The following is a 17484-nucleotide window of genomic DNA, read 5'->3' as shown; positions in this document are numbered from 1 at the left end:
AACATTAAAACAGCCAATCCTAGTAGTAACTTAATATAATCCATTACTGATTTTATACAAATAAACTGAATGTTAATGTCTTATTTATTTATTTTAGTAGTAATTCACATTTTGTATTATGCAATTATTAAAATTCACTTGAATAGTATGTTCTTTTGCAGCGTTTAAAATATCCGGCGACAGACTGATAAGACCGATTGACATGTGCTGTCAAAACTGTCAATCGGTCTTTTTTTAACGGCGCGCGACGTTCTGGTAGTGTGGAACGCGCGTAAACGAAAGTGTTCTTTTTTTGAAATTCATACAGATACCACGCATCGAGTAATAAGAATGTAGCTGTCTGTTGATACTTTTTGCAAATGATGGGATTGAAAAAAAAAAAACAAAGAGTGTTGTTATGAAATTCAGTACAACATTACAACACTTGTTTGGATGATGTAATGGTTATTACGACATTGGGTATTTTAATTTTGCTAATAAGCTAACTGTTTCAGAATCTTTAATAGTAGATTTAAAGCATGGGTGTAAATAAAATAAATTACAAATCAATCCACACTTTCACCAGTGGGAGGCACCTTTTTACGGCTAGATTATGAGTACCACAACAGCGCCTCTTTCTGCCGTGAAGCAGTAATGTTATTCGGTCTGAAGGGCGCCTTGGCTAGTGAAATTACGGGACAAATTGTAATAATTTTAATATTCAATTTCATGCACGGGGAACAAAATTTTTTGATAATAAAACTATTTGATTATGATATGATTCCTATACTATTATTAAATACACGAATCTTGAAATGGCTAATGGAAACATAAAATTGTCAATTTATTATCAAAATGTTAGAGGATTGAGGACAAAGTCATTACTATTTTTTCGTAATTTGTGTTTAAACTCGTACGATATTATGTTGTTAAGGGAAATATGGCTTGTGGATGGCATAAGGGATTCGGGATATTTCAATGATCACTATGCAGTGTGGCGAAGGGATCGGAATTATGAGGTGACGGGACAAACGCGGGGCTTATTGCGGCTCGCAAGGAATTAATCGTGACGTCACATTAACAATTTCAGTTATCTACCGAGGACCTTTGGTTGACTTTGCGCGTTTTAACACCATGACAAATGCATAAAAATACACATATGTGAACAATTACATAATTTTTTATTTGCATTGAATAATATAATTCTTAATCATCCCTTGGATAAAATAATCATTGTGGGTGACTTTAACATGAGTAGTATATTTGGACAGTAAGTTCTGATGGTCTTCTACTTCCCTCAAACGACTCGAATGCTGATGAATGCCTTTTTTATACACTCATGGATTGCAACAGTACAACTATATACATAATTTTAACAACCGAATCCTCGACCTAGTGTTATTGAACGAACGTGTTGCTGTGACCGAATGTCTATATCTACTCTTAACAATTGATCCTCATCATAAAACGCTCATTATAGATGTAGAACTTGTTCACATATCGTACTTAAAATCAAATACTCGGAAAAAAATCTTAGATAATAAAGGGAATTACGACTCAATAAATGCACAACTACTTAAAATAAATTGGCCACAAGAGTTTAATAGGAATCGTTCCATCAATGAAAACGTGAATTATTTTTATTCTGTTATAAATAATCTAATACACACATACATCCCAAGTAAAACAGTAGATAACAATAAATTTGCTATCTAGAATTCACCGGCTTTTAAAAAGATTATAAAAGAAAAATTTAAATATTTCCGAAAATACAAAAGTTACAGAAACCTTAGTAGACTAGAATCATATAAACTATTAAGAGATCGTGTCAAGACTGTAGAAAACGAGTGTTACCAAAAGTATATCGAATCTGTAGAAAACTCCATTGAGCAGAATCCGAAATACTTCTGGTCTTTTTTCAAATCTAGATCAAATTGAATGTTAAATTTAACAACAAAATACTCTCATCTGGCGACAGCATTTTGTAATGCATTTTCAGAATATTTTTATGCTACATTTCTAGACAAAACTGAAGAAAACTTATTCAATTATGTATCTGAACTGGAATTAAGTAATTTTGAATCAAGTTTTGACCTTTATTTATAAAATATTGATTTAAAAATGAAAACCAAGATATTATCTCAACTAGATAGTCCATTGCTCTTTATTAAATGTTCCAAATCAGTAGCCATTCCACTAGCCTATTTGTTTAAAAAATCATTGAGTTGTATGGAAATCCCGTCAATGTGGAAAAAAGCATTTGTAACACCTATTCACAAGAAAGGTTCTACAGTTCAGAAGTCGTCAACTACCGACCTAGGTATATCAAAATTATGTATCATAGCCAAGGTCTTCGAAAGATTAGTAAACGATCAAATTTACGCAGGATTTAAAAACTCCTTTATGGGCTGTCTGTGGTAAATTTTCTTAAATGCCCATTTTATATAATTTTTGCAAGAGAATCTTACCTAGCTACTCGTGAGAATCTGTAAATGGCTTTCTGTTATTTTATCATGTATCTATTGTAAAGTATTCAGCTGTAGATTCTCCAATAACTGATGAGACTTAACATCTTGTCTCAACGTGACGAGCGCAATTATTATGGTGCCGCTCAGAATTTTTGGGTTTTTCAAGAATCCTGAGCGCCACTGCATTGTAATGGGCAGGGCATATCAAAAAATTCAAGCTGTAAATAATAATAATAATTCTTTAATTGCATAATGTGTTTATAAAAGTTAGAAAAATTTAAATATGGCGTCCAATATAGGATAACTTATATTTATATAACTTATTCTTTATTGCTTTTTTTTTTAATTTTTGATATTTAAAACTATTTTAACTGGATGCAGCACCTTTGAAGCCAATCTGTTTTGTATATTACAGCCATTACAAAATTTATTGAAGAGTTGCGATTGAGTTTCTTGTATGTTCTTTTCTAGAGCTCTTCTTTTTCCGAACACATGGTAGATTCATTAATTGGCTTTGACATGTGATTGTTTGTTGGCAGGTGCTAGCGCTGTTGAAGCCCATGATCCGAACTCGTGGCTACCCCACGGCATTGTGTGCGCTCAAACTGGCCACGGAGGTCGCTCGCGCACGGCCCGGAGACCTCACCGACGACATGGTCGGGCAACTCACGGAGGGTGTCGCGCAGGTATTTCATATATTTTTGAAGTGAAAACTTCTTGAACATTGGGCACTTTTTGGTAGAGGAAATGGGTTCGCGTCACCGACATGCTCATGACTGGCGCACGCGAAAATAAATAATCAAAACAATAAATTTAAATATATATATAAAAAAAAATCGCTTTGTAGAATTTGCGCCAATATTTGTTTTTAAAACAATTCGACACGTGTTTCGCCTCTACACGAGGCATCCTCAGGACGTGTTGTCTCGCCAAAATCTGGCACGAGACTGAATCAAATGAGCCGAAAGCCGCTCTTTAATACCCTCGTCCCATGAAATGACGCGCTGTGATTGGTGGGCTGTTGTGACGTATTATCCCCGGAAGAGACACGTAACAAAGGTGATGGGACTAAATTTGTTTGTTCATTCAACAATGTAAACATGCTATTTTTGTGTTTTATTATTTCTAATTGCTCTAACACATTTAAGCGAAATCCTTTTTCACATGTATGTAAAATATTAAAATTATTATTGCTTCCGAGTGAGTGGCCTGTATCAAATAAATGTTTCGCGTGTGATTTTTAAATATATATAGTTAGACACTTTTTTGGATGGGTGAAATCTCGTGAGTTCACGTCACCGAAATGCTTGTAGCAGTACATCTGTAGCTATACAACTGACGTATGGTGCAACATTGGTTCTGTATATATCTTATGAGTGAAATTTAATGGATTTAGTAAAAAGTAGTGTTTATATATTATTGATTATAATTATTAAAAATAAACTGAAATTAATAATTTAATTGTTTTTAAACCTTGTGATATTAATAATTTGAATACGCGTTATACGCGAATAAACGTTTTTAGTTACTATTGCTACTCGAAACAGTTTAAACTATTTTTAGTCACAGAGTGATTAACAAAATGTTCTAAGAACAATCGCCAATTATACGAATGATGTCAAAAATAAATAAATCGTGCTGAAAACAGGCTGACACTGAATACTTGATTATGATTGTGATATAAAATTACTTCAAATTGGCAGAAAAAACTATTTCCGAACACCTAACAATATCGCTTGTTTAGGTTGTGTTACTGTAACTAGCGATTGATTGTACAATAAGTGCTGTTAGGCCCCCCACAAGATGGACCGACTGAGGGTAGCGCAAGACCGATCGTTGTGGAAATCTTTGGGGGAGGCCTTTGTCCAGCAGTGGACGTCGTCCGGCTGATGATGATTATGTAAGAAGTAGAATATATATATATATATATTATATTATATATAGTGACCCTGCCCGCTTAGCAGAATTCCCGGTATAGTAGAGCCTGGGTTCGAAACCGGGTAGGTGCAAACATTTATAATTATTTATGTGGTAAATATGGTTGTTTGTTTCCGAGTCATGTATGTTTAAGTAAGTATATTGTATTAAATATATCGCTGCCTAGTTTATAATATTATCACTAAGATTTAGAATTGAAAATTATAACGTGATTATTGTGTAAGAAACTTAGGTCATTGCCGCCGCAATTTTACATATTATATAAAAGAATGTATGAATAGTACAAATTAAATTCGTAACTGAAATTTATGAACAATGCGAGACCTCGAACCCGCGACCTCGGGTTCCGTCAGAGCAATTTTGCTTACAAATTTAATTTGTTTAATTAATACCAGATGTGAGGTATATCACTTTAAGGGCCGATTTTTCAATCCTCAGATAAATCACCAGATAACTATCGAGAGAATAAAATTAACTTACTGTTTATCTAACGATTAAAAGTTTTGAATTTTTCAATCGCCTTTTATCCAAAGAATAGTTGTCTGTGGTATTGTCGAAGCAACTTCACACTTCATACGTGCAAGCGAGATGGACATATATATTATTTACCGCATAAGACAGAGAAAGGATGCTTGTTTGACATTAGACATTTATCACAACAATTAATAACAACAAACCTCTAATTCAGTCGTTTATTGGTTCAGTTTATTTCAATTTAAATTTGGTTTCGTGGTACTTACTTCTATGATATTGAGGTATCATTAAAAAAATACTTTTACCTTTGCGTTTCCGATTTAATTTTATCCTCAATTAATGAGATTAAGTAGGCAACAGTAGGTATCTTTTTTAGTCGAAATCTCCTCCAGAACTCAATATCATTCCAGATAATGTTGTGATCTGGTCTCTCTCTCACAACACTGGTTTTTCTGTCCGGAGTGTTTACAAAGTTGAGGAAATGAATTTCTTCTTCAATCGCGAAGTCGTCAATTTTCTCAAAAATATCCAATAAATTGTAATTTCTACTACATTAGATAATAATAACATAAATTATGTGTGTAGTCGTCAAAAGATGATAGTTATTAGATCATTAGATCTTTTGACATGAGCATAGATAATACACTTATAACTAGAGAATGACTTATCTACAAATATTGGCTAAAAAACTTTAAAACTTAAAAAAGAGACACGTCCTAATTGACTCTTAACCGGCTCCCAAAGGGGCCGATAAATATAATCACCCGATATAGTCTTAATTCGTTCGATAACTTCTGTCTGCCTGTTGAAAAATTCGATATTGCGCTATTCGTCGAATTTCTCTTATCTAGTTGTTTAAGTGAGGATTGAAAAATCGGCCCTTAAATAACAAATTGTTTTATATAAATAATAGTTTTTTACCGACATTTCTTAAACCCACATTCCGGTATCTAGGTAATACAAGTGAAGTTGTGTTGCCGATGAACTCATCAATGCAGCAAAAGGATCATCAAACTCTTATGCAATTAGGAAGAAAGATGAGTTAGAGCGAGTTGCTAAATCTAACCGTTAAGTTTCTATAATGAGGGTACTAAATAAACAAAAATGCACACGACTTTGCTTGATATAATTTATTCTTACTTCACAATATCATTAATGAGTACATTCTGAGTATTAACTTAGATACTCGTCTTATATATACCACCTATCTCAGATGATGAACGTGGCATCAAGTGCGTTTGTTAGGAACGTGTCTTGTATGTTAGGTTATTCCGCCTTACTATTCATGTACGTGCTCAAAACGCCCATTATATCTCCCCATTTATTTTTCATAATTTTTTGCGACATTACATTGACATACTTTTACACAAATTATCTTGCCCCAAGCTAGGCATAGCCTGTACTATGGGTACAAGACAACGATATATTTGATACAATATACTTACTTAAACATACATAAATGCATATAAACATCCATGACTCGGAAACAAACAACTATATTCATCATATAAATGATTGCACCTACTGGGATTCGAAGCCGGGACCTCTAGCTTAGTAGTCAGGGTCACTAACCATTCGGCTATATGGGTCGTATTAAATTGTAAACAAATATTCATCAAAACGCCCATTACAGTAAGATAATATGTTCCACAGCTGTCGGACCACCAGAACTCCAACGTTCGCAAGGCGGCCGTATTCTGTCTGGTCGCTTTCACATTCGCACTGGGTGAGGAACGGATGCAGCCTCACCTCAAACATCTCTCCGTCAGCAAGGCGAGGCTTCTACAGGTAAACCGATACTGTCGCATTTACCCCATAATGCATATAAGTCATCCACCAATGAGAGGCTATTTTTCACAGAATGCCGGATAGATTATAGGTACGACACGTATTTCGGCCGTGAAGCAGTACTATTATGTAAGCATTATTGTGTTTCAGTCGGAAGGGAATATATATACACTTCTATAATAAAGTCCCAGCCACTGTTCAGGCATTATGTATAAATAAATTTAAATGTTTTATAAAAAAATGGCTGTGTCGTAAATCCTATTACTCCACTGCTGAATATCTAAATGATCGGACAGCCTGGGACTAGATTGTGATTATTTTATAGCGATAGAAATGACTGTACAATATTGTATATTTTTATTGAAAAGAGCGCAAAAAAAGAATGCTGGGAGAGTTTCTTGCGCCGCTTCTTCTCTCTCCGAAGCGGTAGTAGTATCTAGCAGTTATTAGAAATGACATCAAAAAGAATTCTAAAGGAATTAATTTTGAGAAAATAAATGCCTTTCATGCCTTTTAAGGGTGCCGTAGGCGTGGGCGCCGTATAGCAAATGTTTTAATTATTTTTAATGTGCGTACTTGAAGCTACTGCCTTCTTGCCTTGTCTTGCTGAGTAATATAAACAATATACTTAAATTTATTCAGGTATATTCCCCAAAATCTATTATGGACATTACTACAAGTACTCGAATCGGTCAGTGCGTATGTATCGATACCTCAGTCTTAAATTCGGTAAGTTTGCAACTGAGGTATCGATGTATATGGTGCCAAAAATATACTCAAATAAACAAGGATTCCTTTGAAAATGTCTTGGATATCGTCTCATTAGGCTTTTTTCAGACGGATATATTTCTCAACAAGTTGTTTAAAATATGTATGTATCTTACATCTGTTCCATTCTTCCTACTGTGGCTTCTGTGGAAGGTATACCACAAGTTAGCCAAAGCTAAAAAGTTAAAGTAGACCACCAAGTCTATTTTGAGCAATGCACGCACACTAACACAACAAGTGACATACAAATCGCGAGTGTAAGACGTACGATGTCACGTACACTAAAGTAATAAACCTGGCCTGTTTTCATCGGTTATCTAGCAGCAGGAGGCTCTATCTAGACGTATAAATTATCTTAGGTCTGTATCCAACATTATTATTATATCAATTCATCAACCCAAAAGACATCAAGTGTCAGCTGTCAAAGGTGAAGGATCAGTAATCAATTACACGTAGACAGACATCCATTATGCTGTGCTTACTCAAGACTTTATTTCGTACTAATATTTTCCAGGTGTACATAAGCAAGCAACGGGACGAAGCGAACAAAGGTGGAGGAGGCTCGTAGCGAAGACACAGGTTGACATCGCGCGCCACGCAGACCGACTGATCCAGTCTGAACAGCCACCAGTCTGACCAACTACCAGTCTGACCAACCCGCGGTTTGATCTACCACCGGTTTGACCGCTCTTATTGACTAAATTCAAAATCAAAGTACATACAATGTATTTGACATTTTTTCTTCGTTAATTTTCGTCTAACCCCAGAATGAAATCCATGAAGTGCTGGCGAGATACATAAAGTTTTATACGAACAGTTATAATTATTTATAATTTTTTTACTACTCATGATAACCACAAAAACCTTAACCATGTTAGTAATACGCAGTCGTGAACGTTACTTGGCTTATTCAACTGTATTCAACTTGAATTTAAGTGACTTAGCCCCGATTTCACTAATGTCGCTTCAAACTGAGTTCAATATTACTCAGTTTTACGTGAACGAGTTCAAATGCTAGACTTGACCTCGATTGACACAAAGCGATTTCACCATTACCTATTGAGCGCGTTGACGTAAACTGAGTTTACATGTCATAAACAATAGAATGTGTGAAATACCTGTCAAACTGTCATCGATAATTATAAACAAATCAAATTGGTAAATGTCAATGTTTCTATTACGGCAATGACAGTGACAACTCTTGAACGCGATCAAATCGTTCTAATCGCGTTCTACTTCAATAGTGAAATCGGGGACTAATAATATTATCTATTTGATAAAGTTTAAGTCGTATTGTCGGTGCTCTTTTTATTATTTCTTGTTAAAATTATGACCTTAATCATATTTTAATTTAGATACACAAATCATCAAACTGGCACATTAAAATGATTGAAAAATAATAGAGTGATTAAAACTATGAGGAAAGGTAACTGTCAAAATGCGTCCCAATTAGGACGCTTTCGAGTAACACGATGCAAGCGACAGTAACATATCTACTCCTATTGAATAAATTATAATATCAATGAAATGATTTTTGTCAATTTTACTATTAGAAAAAAAGTCAGGTTTAACGTCACATCCTACTAATTCTGCAATAAAAATAACACTTTTGATATTATAAATTTCAATTAATTTAATTAGCTACTAGTTTTCATTGTAGCCCCTTAAGTTAAATTTAAATTCGATAATATCTTATCCGCCAGTGTGCTGTTCTTAATACAAGAGACAAGCAAAATACAAGTAATAGAACAGTAGCATAAACCAGCGGTCTTCTTGAAATATATACCTCCGTCTGGGTGAAATGTTAGGGTTGATACATACAAAAAGTCTGATGACGCGGACGGCGCGGCGGTGTAGCTAATTTAACTCGGACAGCGACTAGTCTCGGCGGTGTACGGAGTGGCACTCGTTAATTTTGTCCTCCCAAGATTGCTTACCGAGCGTATAAATCGCGTGTATGTGTGCGTGCGTCGATTTGGGCGCGTCAGTTATAAATTAAAATACTGTTCTATTACTGCATTGTGACACAAGCTTGATGTTTCGCTCAGTGTGTTTTATCCTTCTTGTTATCAACAGGTGCTCCATCATAGTTCACTTTTAATTGGCTTCATATTGACAATATAATGGGTCGGTGTTAACGTCTGTAATGCGTGCGATGTTGCAGATACGTATGATTCTGTTTGCTGCTTTAGCATTAGCATGGGGTCGCGCGTTCGATACTCAGTTTTTTGATTGTCTTTTTTATTTAATGAACGTCTTCAAGACACAAGGAATTCATGTTATAAATATATCGTGTCTAATAGAATTTTTCCGTTTGTTTTGCCTTATATTTGATCGGGGTTGCTCGGTTATGCCGTTTATGTGTGCGCTACGATCAAAACTATTGTTATTCACATAAAAATGTAATATTTATATCATGGGATCATTTTTCGTGAATTTTATTGCTCTACCAAAGAATATATAATAGTATAGAATATATAAGTACGGAAGTCTCACTCCGCAAAATCAATAAAAGAAATAGGTGCGGTCATACAATAAGGTGTAATTCAGATCTCATAGCGCTACTAACCTACATTTTTATTCACCTAGAAGTTGCCTCTCTTTCTATCGCGTGACTCTTATCTCTTCTGACGACATTAGGGTTGACTTCTTTACCTAAAACTTTACCTATCTAGTATAATGTTATCTTACAAAAAAAAGCTCAGTTTTTTCTATAATATATATAGGTATGTAATCGTAATTTTAAATCAATATTCTTTTGTTGTTTAAACTACATTAGTTGCAGATAGTAATGTATGCGTTAGAAGACCACGACATAGTCAAACCTAATAAATATATAGGAAACAAATAGGTAGCTATCATGTTAAATTTATTAGGACGTCGATAAAGCGATATCTTTCATGGAATGTGTCATGATATTAAAATAAAACATTCTATCAATTCATCTAAAAACCGAGCCCCCTATATACAAGACCTTTAATAATATAACAATAATAAACTTGTTGAAAGTTGCTACAGGGTGGATTCATATTTTTTTAATAATTATTCAAATAGAATCATGCGTATTTGCTTTATAAATTAACAACCAATTAATGGTTAGATTTAGGAGTTTTGATGTTATTGGGTAGATGACTTATATCGTAAGTGATGTTTCAGCAGTAAATCCGTAATCGAAGATAAATTTTATTGTAGTCCAGTACAAGTGCTGTCTTTTTTTAAACTTGTAAATATAAATTGTAAAAAGTATAGATGCGTTTTTTATAAAGTTTAATATCCACAAAGTATTCCACCGCATCAGTATTGGCTCGATGTGAATCTTGAGCGGTGAGCGAAGATTAGTGCTGAGTTTATAATTTACCACTCGAAACGTTCTGAGATAGAAGAAACGGTGCAAAAGACTTTTCGGCGCTAATATTATGCTTTGTGCATGACACCGCTCAACACCGGGTTGCCCATCAGCTCGTTACGCCCCTTACTCCCATTTTAAAAATGGTTAGGCTAGCATCTCCTATAAACTGTTTCGCTGTTATGAAATTCTCTTAAATTCTCTAAATAAAATTTTCGATGTTAGATAATGGGTTTCCTGAATTTTAGGATAGTGGAATGCTTTTGGACATATATACACAGATGATGATTAATATTACGGTGAATAATAGTCTAGTCATCTACCCAATTATTTGGAAGTACGGTCAGGAAATAAATGAACAAATTTTGAAAATCGATGCCGTATGAGTAGATTGTATAATAAATTAGTGTAACGTTACTGTCGGCATAGAAAGTAAGTAGTATGTACTTTAATTCGATTTGACAAAACGTGTTAAAACTTCCAGATATTATTGTCATGAGCAGGTTTAAGTCTGTATTTAAAATTACTTTCAATTTAACATAACTACATGGCTTTAAAATAAATTATTGTTAAAATTTAAATTATAATATTTAATTTTTATGCCGACGGTACTGAGTAGAGATGTTTGTTTGAGTGTGCCGCTAGTAAAAGACATTATTATCATTTTGTACGTGTAATGTTGTTGGCGTGAAAGTTAGGCGGGGTGAAGCGTTGCCCGCTACGGTCGGTAGATGGATGGGAGAACGACTGCTTAACGTGATTCGTAAAATTAACTTTGTATGTATGTACAGTCTAACTTATAAATGTAGTGAATTTTCGCAAGAAATAGAATTACTTACTATTAGAAAACATTAGTTGTTTTTTTTTTTACTTAAACGTGTCATAATATCGAAAGTTTTAATTGTTCACTTACTTTTAAAACCGTTGAAGGGTGTCTCACAACTAAATTGTTAGGGAAAGCTGACAATGCATATATTGGTATACTACTGTTATGACCTGAAACGACCGGAAAAAAAAAATTGCGGACTGAGGGCCTAACATCAACTTTTAATAAACGATGCGAATCCGCTGCAGTTTGATTTAGGTACCTAAACAGAATCGCTAAAATTTGTACCATGAAGTGCCTTTTATTGAATGGCGTTTGGATTCCTTAAGAAGAATGAACGAAATAAATTTGTCTGTGGTGAGAAAGAGATGACTCTCTACAGTCGTTGCATAAGTTTGTCTCTCTTACTCGAACCATATGCGTTGCGTTTCGAAACCTAAAATGATATGATTTTAGCGGTTTTTTTGCGTAGAAAATACTAAAAAAACATTTTAAAATTGCGCTTTATAGCGTCAAATTATAAACCATTAAGCCCTTTTTGTACTTATTAAATAATAAAAGGCATAAAAGGCATTTATTTTCTCAAAATTGATTGTTTTAGAATTCTTTTTGATGTCATTTCTTATACTACTAGATAATACTACCGCTTCGGAAACAAATGGCGCTCTGAGAGAGAAGAAGCGGCGCAAGAAACTCTCCCAGCATTTTTTTTACTTTGCGCTCTGTTCAATAAAAATATACAATATTGTACAGTCATTTCTATCGCTATAAAATAATCACAATCTAGTCCCAATAGTAATATAAACAAATATAGTTAATTGAATTACAAATTAAATGTTTGATTAGGTGTTTTCGTAAAAATAACAAGTTATGAACGCACCTCCATTGATGTTTGATTTGACAGGACCACAGAGTACCTACATTTTTTTTAATTCGTTCTTGCGAACAGGCTATAGCCCGGGCCCTTACTGCCTCGTCTTCAGTATTTTAATTTTTGGTATTTATTTTCTGTATTTTGTTTTACAAAAGAGTCCAATAAAGTATTCTCATCTTATCTTTCATCAATAAAAATTTCCTTTTCTGTTTCTGTTTTCACTATTTTTTAAAAGTTATTAACAACACGATTCACTTTCCTCTGAGGAAGTAGTAACTTTTTTCTAATCGCTCACTTTGACAAATAAGCTATCCAGTTTAGGTTGAAATAACACCTAATGGTACGAATGAATGAACGAACTAAATCAGTCTGCGATTAAATTGACATCATTTTTGACATTCAATTGACATCATTGCGATATAATCAGTTGATTTGACGTCAACCTAAATTAGATAGCTCTTATCACGTCGTGGTACGAAATAGAAAAGTAGTTCATTTTAGGTTGTCAATTGAATCGCAATAAGAGTTCATGGTAGGCCCGCTGTACTTGTAGTTATAAAGTACAGTCAGCAAAAAAAAAAGTAATAATAGCTTTGGCTTCTCGATTCCACTCTTCATTTTACGTTGGGATTTTGTGTCATTAAATTATAACTGACATTAGTTGCACACAGTACTGCCGCATTTATGACTATAGGTAGCAAAATAGAATGTGAGTGAAAGAGAATGAGGGAGTGAAGCCATATGGATTATTTTCTCTATTGGCTCGGAGTATATCGCCAGTCTCAGTACATGGTCATAAACATTTTTAGTGTCACCTACTTGTTCAAGCTTCAAACAATTGTCTTCATTAAAAAATTACTGTATCTATCAACGCTGTTAATTGGTTATGAAATTACCGTTACCATATTTTTTTTATATTGATATTTAAAAATATGTAGAACAGATCCCTTCCGGGTATTGATTTTACATTGGCCATTGACAAATCACGTAGTATAGAAACAAAGCTGATAATGTATGTACAACCAAAATAAACTTGGACTGCTATATCTATACATTGCCGCATTTACTCCAGTTGTTTAAAATATTCTTGGTTAAAAAGCAGCAATGTAAAACATATTCTATTCAGTTTAGGTTTGATTTGGACAATGACAGTTGGCACGTGACTAAGGAAAAAAGTGTGCTGACAGTGTCTTTAAGCACACTTTTGTCGTTCCGCTGTCAGACTGCGAATGATGTGTCCATAAATGTGTACATAGGACGTCATTATTTGCCATAGATATTCGTCACTGTCATATTTGATAATTTCACTAAGTTGAATGAATAAATAATAAAAATGCATTGTCACATTGCAGTTTAATAAATATGGTGCAAGAAAACACAAAATAATGGAATACCTCAATTAGTCAGATTTAGAACTGCCCAATAAGTTTGACAACTTAGATCATGTCGGTGCCTCGTTTGGTTAATGTTAGACATTTGTGCCTCAGTTACGATGTTGTTGCGTTCTAACTTGCGATCATGTTAATGTTTTTTGCTTAGGTAATGTATAGGTTTAGATAGAGCCTCTGGCTGTTAGACAACCGATGAAAACAGGTCAGGTTACGTCTTACACTCGCGATTAGTTTTAGTATGCGTGCATAGTGGCGATGGGCGTTCAATGAACGGACCAGTTCAATAAACCAGTCAGCGGTTCGACGGAGTCCGTTTGTCGACCGTTTAAAAGATAATGTAAGTTATAAACTAATTTTCACAACTAGATATTTTCACCATTTTCATTATAACTTCACACTACCAGCTTTTTACAGAGTATCTCATCATGTTATCATGTACAAAAAATCAGTTGATCTTTTAAGCCACGGCGGTCGCGACGAGCGCATACAGTCGATTCGGTCGTTCCGTCTCGCAACGTAAACTTGTAATAGACTGTACAGTCTATGAGTCTACAATATCGTCGAAGGTGAACAGTCCACGATTTGAACTAGTCCATCGACTAGTCGACAAAGGGAAATGAACGGTCTAGTTTCGTTCACACTAAATATGTTGACGACCCATCGCTAGTGCATAGCTCAAAATAGACATAACCTGTCAACGCCATTTTTTTTGACGCCATTGTGACAGCTGTCAGAATATCTAGACGTATAAATTATCTAATGATTATTGTACAATGTTGATAAGTTCTATAGTTATGTTTTATCATCGAGACTGTTGGTCACACAACTATGTGAAGTCTTTTTACTGCGAGGGTTTTCGTGCTCTTTTTTTTATATCGCTGCAAATATTTGACTTTATTTAAAACTTCCTTTGCGTTCGAATACGCGATTAGTCATACGAATGTGTTGTTTTTTTTTTATTTGAATCACACGTTACGGCTTTACATACTGTCTTGTCTTATTTTTTAATTTACTTGGTAGTTTGAGACTGTCGGTTGCAGTTCGAACGCGGCCGCGGAACACATGGAATTTCAGATTTTATTTATACAGCACATATAAAGTCACTAACAAGAAATCATGTTACCACGGATGGACCATGTTAAAACGGTTGTGGAAAAACCATTTAGTGTGTCTGGCAATAAGTACTCCCATTTCCTCCTACCATATGCATTGTTACATTTAGGTAATATGTATGTTTTTAGGTAGGACAGACTGCGAAGGTGTGGTTGCCGCGAATATAATTCTCAACTGTATGACTGACAGTATTATGCAGTCACGTGTCCGCCCTTGATGAAAACGGAAAGGGTCGTTGACCGAAATTATCAATGTTCCGCGGCCGCACTACCGTAGGCTAGGTTTTTCATATTTTTACATGTAACATGGTGGTCTGTAAAGTCGCTAATAACTTGTACATGTCTAACCAAAAGTGTTTAGTTTTTTTTATTATTATTATTATCATAATTCCCTTTTAATGCTTTAATATATTTAGCGACTAATGATTTACTCTTCAAGTAAACAGATTTCAATATTTATAGATTTAGAATCTCATTTTTGAATGTTGCTGGTGGCGTGTTGCGCAAGCTTCGGTTGTCTAGTGCTAGATAAATTAAGTTTGTCGTTATTTCGATAAGGTACTAATGTTAGCTTCGAAAGCTCTCCTTACAAAAGTATAATACAATTCTAACTGGTATATGTTGCATTCTATTACAAAACATTACGTTTAAAAAACATAATTTGTTATTTTAAAGTGATGTCCTCACCTCTGGGATTAATTATAAAAATTAAATTTGTAACCGAAATTTATGAACGAAGCGGCACTCGAACCGTTGGCTCAGTTGGTAAGAGCACTCGGACGGAAACCAAGAGAACAAGACATACCAAGATTTATAATCGATGCGTCATTAGGCTGGTTGGTTCAGTTGTATTTTTAGTCGCATCGTTTATAAATTTTGGTTACATATTTTATATAATATGCTTTGTATATGATTAAAAACAAAATGACAAAAGTTATTATTCCATCACAGTTTTGAATGTAATTTTTTCGTAATTTTTAAATTTTGCCATATATAATAAATGCGATTATTATTGTCTGTTTTTCATATGTTATTATTTTTTTTTTATAGTTATCGAAATACAAATTGTTCTATATGAAAATGGTCTTAAAGGGAACTAATTGTCGCGGTTCACTTTTCAGCTCTTGTGACACTTTCAAATGAGAGTCAATACTTTTGTAAATGTTACTTCGATATTTATTAATTATTACTATCAACGTGTGCTTACTTCGTTTCGTGGAAACAAGAGTCGGTTTCACAAAATGTGAGCTAGCGTGCCTTTATTATTTCATTGTTTAAATATTTATTGAAATCTGCTTACATATTGTTGTGTGTGACCTATCAACGAACAATGACGTAATTCAAATCCATCTTTTGTCATTTAGTCACCTAACGCCGGTTGGCATGTCACATACAATAAATTTATTATTATATAGATTGTAATGTATGCGAGTGACGGTTAAGATATTTTTGACACATTTCTTAAATTTCATTTTACCTTTCACACCAAATAATACATTGATTATTTCTTATTACCGGTAGCGTTCGTTGCGTTCTGAATGTTAAATACAATTTATGACATGTGTCAAATGTGTCAAGTTTGTTCGATGTCAGTCTGTCAGAGTATGACAACGTGCTGACAGTATGACTATGACTCGGTTGTATAAAATTTTGAATGTTTGTTCCCCAGTGTTTGTTACAATTTATATAATGTAAATGCATTTAATAATGTTAAGGGCTTTGATGAGAGTGTTGCTGTGTCAAAAATCCTTGATTATTTGTATTTAATTAAACTTATTAATATTATTGTATAATTATTAATGTACGATAGTTATGAATAAACGATTTTTAAGCCATTTAGGAGGTTTTTTATTACTCAATGAGTGACTTTTTTTATGAAAATAAGGGACGAGACGAGCAGGTCGTTCAGTTGATGGTAATTGATACGCCCTGCCCATTACAATGCAGTGCCGCTCAGGATTCTTGAAAGTCTCATTTGCCCAGTAATTTCACTAAAATAAAACAAACTATTTCAGAAGGAAATTATTATTATTATTAGATATTACTGCTTCGCGGCAGAAATAGGCGCAGTTGTGGTACCAATAATCTAGCCGGCATCCTGTGCAAAGGAGCCTCCCACTGGTACTAATTGACTGCTATTTTTTTCATTTCACCATAGATTTACAAGCGTCGTTGGAGCAAAGGCTAGTGCGTTTTTGAATACCTTTCATCCGGTGGGCCAATTCGGATTCCGCCCGCCATTTTATGTAAGTTTCAAATTGTAACAAGTCATAAATTCAGTAAGTCTGAGATAAGTGTGAGAAATGGTTCCATAAACGAAAACCCACCATTACCATAGAGAAACAAGTCGATAAATGAATGTAGTTGTTTCTTCCAATATATCTTCATACGTCTAGGATATTTTCGTTTAATACAGGAACAACTCGAATTATATATTTTTTTTGAGAACGCTTTTCTGAATTGTTACTCTTTGGAACTGAGGTATAGGTACGCTCTTAAGAAAGCATAGTGGGGAAACCT

The 17484-nt window shown here is 34.3% G+C and overlaps 2 protein-coding genes across 4 annotated transcripts in view; one reads left to right on the top strand and one right to left on the bottom strand.

Annotated features, from left to right (window-relative positions):
- LOC126971327 (CLIP-associating protein) overlaps window positions 1-16803 on the top strand; it is a 92626-nt gene extending 75823 nt beyond the window's left edge. For all 3 annotated transcript variants that reach the window (XM_050817565.1, XM_050817564.1, XM_050817563.1), the window contains 3 exons: window positions 2987-3133; window positions 6513-6647; window positions 7930-16803. In XM_050817565.1, coding sequence (XP_050673522.1) covers window positions 2987-3133; window positions 6513-6647; window positions 7930-7983 — 336 coding nt within the window. In that variant the 3' untranslated portion in view covers window positions 7984-16803. The remainder of the gene's footprint in view (window positions 1-2986; window positions 3134-6512; window positions 6648-7929) is intronic.
- Window positions 1-17484, bottom strand: part of LOC126971377 (uncharacterized) — a 453035-nt gene that overhangs the window by 385227 nt on the left and 50324 nt on the right. The gene's annotated exons all lie outside the window — the stretch shown is intronic.

Source organism: Leptidea sinapis, chromosome 23 (genome assembly GCF_905404315.1).
Source record: "Leptidea sinapis chromosome 23, ilLepSina1.1, whole genome shotgun sequence".
Classification (NCBI taxonomy): Eukaryota; Metazoa; Arthropoda; class Insecta; order Lepidoptera; family Pieridae; genus Leptidea; species Leptidea sinapis.
This window is presented reverse-complemented; position numbering and strand designations above follow the sequence as displayed.